At 32.5% G+C, this 3,283-nt stretch overlaps 1 protein-coding gene across 1 annotated transcript; it reads right to left on the bottom strand.

Moving 5' to 3' along the window:
- Positions 1-6: 6 nt before the first annotated feature.
- On the bottom strand, positions 7-1,130 carry LOC110412118 (polyubiquitin-like). The gene has a single exon (XM_021422575.2). It carries the CDS (start codon positions 949-951, stop codon positions 31-33), a length of 921 nt encoding a protein of 306 aa, XP_021278250.1. The 5' UTR covers positions 952-1,130; the 3' UTR covers positions 7-30.
- Between the last annotated feature and the right edge of the window lie 2,153 nt (positions 1,131-3,283).

The raw sequence follows: 3,283 nt of genomic DNA, 5'->3' as shown, positions 1-3,283 counted from the left end.
GAGACGCAGACAGATAATTAAAAGCTCTAATTACTGAGCACCACCGCGAAGGCGAAGGACAAGGTGAAGGGTAGACTCCTTCTGGATGTTGTAATCTGCAAGAGTGCGCCCGTCCTCCAACTGCTTCCCAGCGAAGATGAGCCTCTGCTGATCAGGTGGAATCCCCTCCTTATCTTGAATTTTTGCTTTCACATTATCGATTGTATCAGAACTCTCCACCTCAAGCGTAATCGTCTTTCCGGTCAGCGTCTTCACGAAGATCTGCATCCCTCCACGGAGCCTCAGCACAAGGTGAAGAGTGGACTCCTTCTGGATATTGTAATCCGCAAGGGTCCTGCCGTCCTCCAACTGCTTCCCGGCGAATATCAACCTCTGCTGATCCGGAGGGATCCCTTCCTTATCCTGGATTTTTGCCTTGACGTTATCAATTGTATCCGAACTCTCTACCTCCAGAGTAATAGTTTTCCCGGTCAAGGTTTTGACGAAAATCTGCATGCCTCCGCGCAGCCTGAGCACAAGGTGAAGGGTTGATTCCTTCTGGATATTGTAGTCGGCCAGGGTGCGGCCGTCCTCGAGCTGCTTGCCAGCGAAGATCAATCGCTGTTGGTCCGGAGGGATGCCCTCCTTGTCTTGGATCTTGGCCTTAACGTTGTCGATCGTGTCAGAGCTTTCGACTTCAAGAGTGATGGTCTTGCCGGTTAGGGTTTTGACGAAGATCTGCATACCGCCACGGAGACGGAGTACCAGGTGGAGAGTCGATTCCTTTTGGATATTGTAATCCGCAAGGGTTCGGCCGTCTTCAAGTTGCTTGCCGGCGAAGATCAAGCGCTGTTGATCAGGAGGAATGCCTTCCTTGTCTTGGATCTTGGCCTTGACGTTGTCGATGGTGTCTGAGCTCTCCACCTCGAGGGTGATGGTTTTGCCGGTTAAGGTTTTCACGAAGATCTGCATCTTGTTCGAGGGATTGAAGGAGGAAATGCTAGGAGCGAGGGTTTGAAAGGAAAGAAATTTTCAAAGAGCAAAAGAGAGAAGAATTGTTGATTGCAGGGATGGGGAAAGGAAAGGGAGGAGGGCTTGATTATATACACGGAAAAGATGAGCTTGTCAAGGAAGGAATTTGAGATCTGGAAGGTTCCAGAAATATAACAGAAAGGTAAAGATTAATAGTGACCAGGGAATTCAGACGTTGCCTGCAACTGCACGGAGTTTTCACATGTGCATTACGTCATGCATGAGCGCTCCAAGTTTTCGTTTTCAACACAAGGAAACTTCTATAAAGAGGGTACTTTTTAGAAATCGTGCGAATAAAGTCATTTCAAAAATAATATTTAATTAAAAATTAATTATTTTTATTTATTTTAACTATAAAATATTTTTTAAATTATTCTAAATAAATTAAATTATTTATTATAATTTTTTTTTAATTTTTCTCTTCAGCGTATGCATGGTATGCTTTTGATTTTTCTCTCTTTGTCAATCAATTTGTTTAATTTTATCAATTTTTTTCTCTCACATTTGTTTATTATGTTTTTAATTATTTCTTTTCACTATCTATTTTTTTTTAATTTTATCACCATCGTCATCTTTCTCTGTTATTTCTCACTATATCAATGTTGATTTACAAACAAAAAAACAGAGATAACATTAATGTATGTTTATAGGTTTATTGATTTATATTTATAGAATCTCAAAGTTAATGGGTTAGAATTATATAAATAAAATTTATAAATTAAAACATTTCTTAAAATTACTACACATTATGCCTACATGTAGCAACTTTAATATATTTATCATGTAACAAATTTATTGAATATGATATAATTTAAATATGGTATGTAATTTATCTTTTATCTTTGTATTTCACTAGGATATAAATTTTTAAAATTAAATACCTTAAATATAGCATGTAATAATTTCTTTTTTCAACATAAAATGCAATAACTTTTTTTTCAATATATCATGTAACTTAGTCTTTATTTTATATTTCACTATAACATAAATTATTGAAGTTTAAACACTTTAAATATAGCGTGTAATAACTTTTTTTTCAATGTAACATGTAACAACTCTTCTTTTTCAATGTGACGTTTAACTTGGTCTCTATCTATATATTTCACTAAGATATAAACTTTTGGAGTTACACATCTTAAATATGGTATATAACAACATTTTTTTCAACATGACATGTAGTAATATTTTTTTGAACATGACATGTGATAATATTATTTTTTAAACATGGTGTGTAATTTTGTCTCTATCTTTATATTTCATTAAGATATAAACTCTGAATTAAACACTTTAAACATGACATGTAATAATTTTTTTTCAACATGATATGTAATAACATTTTTTTCTAAGTTTGCTTGGTTGGTCATTTTGTCGGAGCTCTTATAGTAGCTGCATACCACCAGTACATCTGCTGCAACTATAAAAGCTTTGAGATCTTTTCGCAACAACCCCACTAGCGAAAGAAAACAAACAAAAGGCTCATCAAAAACTAAAATAGCTTTGTATTCACTTCTATTTTTATTTTTCTTCATTTGTTTATTTGTATGTGTGAGAGGATGATTATGATGATAACTCTTCTTTTGTTCTTTTTCATCTTTCCATTTTTATACTTTAAATCTTTTGTTGTTAGTTTTTTACACCTTTGTGTTACTGTTCTTGAGTAGTGGTGATGTTGAATTTTTCTTTTTAGAAAAATAACATTTTTTTATGCGTTTGAATATGAGAAGATTTCATTAACGGTAATTTTATTTAAAACTCTTTTCTCTTGGTTAAAATAATTAAAATTAAAAAGAAAATTATTTTTGAAAATATCTTATATTTAAAGGCTAAGAAAATTTGTCCTTTTATTTGGTACATAATGTATAAAGAGGTTTTTAATATATTCTTTATAATATTAATATGGGATAACTATGATAACTATAAAATTAAATAAAAATATAAAGAACAATAAAACTTAAAGAAATTTTGAGAATGAAACAACAACTAATGTGTTTTTTTTTCTAATTGAGGGAAGTGAGATTGGAACCTTACTCTCTAAGTAAGGGGATCATGCACCAACCAATGAGTAAAATGTTTGAATGCTAAACAATGACAAAGGTTACTAAGGAAATTTATAATTTTTGTTAAAAGATAAAAAATTTAAATTTAAATTTAAAGTTAATATAATGAGACCTTAGTGAGTATTTTTTTTCAAAAGCATCTTAGTGAGTATATTAATAACATGTAAACATTTTATTGAAAATGATATAGTATTATTTGCTTCAAAAAAAAAAAC

This window comes from Theobroma umbraticum, unplaced genomic scaffold (assembly GCF_002168275.2).
Source record: "Theobroma umbraticum cultivar Fairchild unplaced genomic scaffold, ASM216827v3 scaffold_95.0, whole genome shotgun sequence".
In the NCBI taxonomy this organism is placed as follows: Eukaryota; Viridiplantae; Streptophyta; class Magnoliopsida; order Malvales; family Malvaceae; genus Theobroma; species Theobroma umbraticum.
The sequence above is the reverse complement of the archived record's forward strand: the minus strand, read 5'-3'. Positions and strand labels throughout refer to the sequence as shown.

Bases quoted from the DNA above. Each gene is read 5' to 3' on its own strand.
- LOC110412118 (XM_021422575.2), bottom strand. From the start codon at position 951: ATGCAGATCTTCGTGAAAACCTTAACCGGCAAAACCATCACCCTCGAG.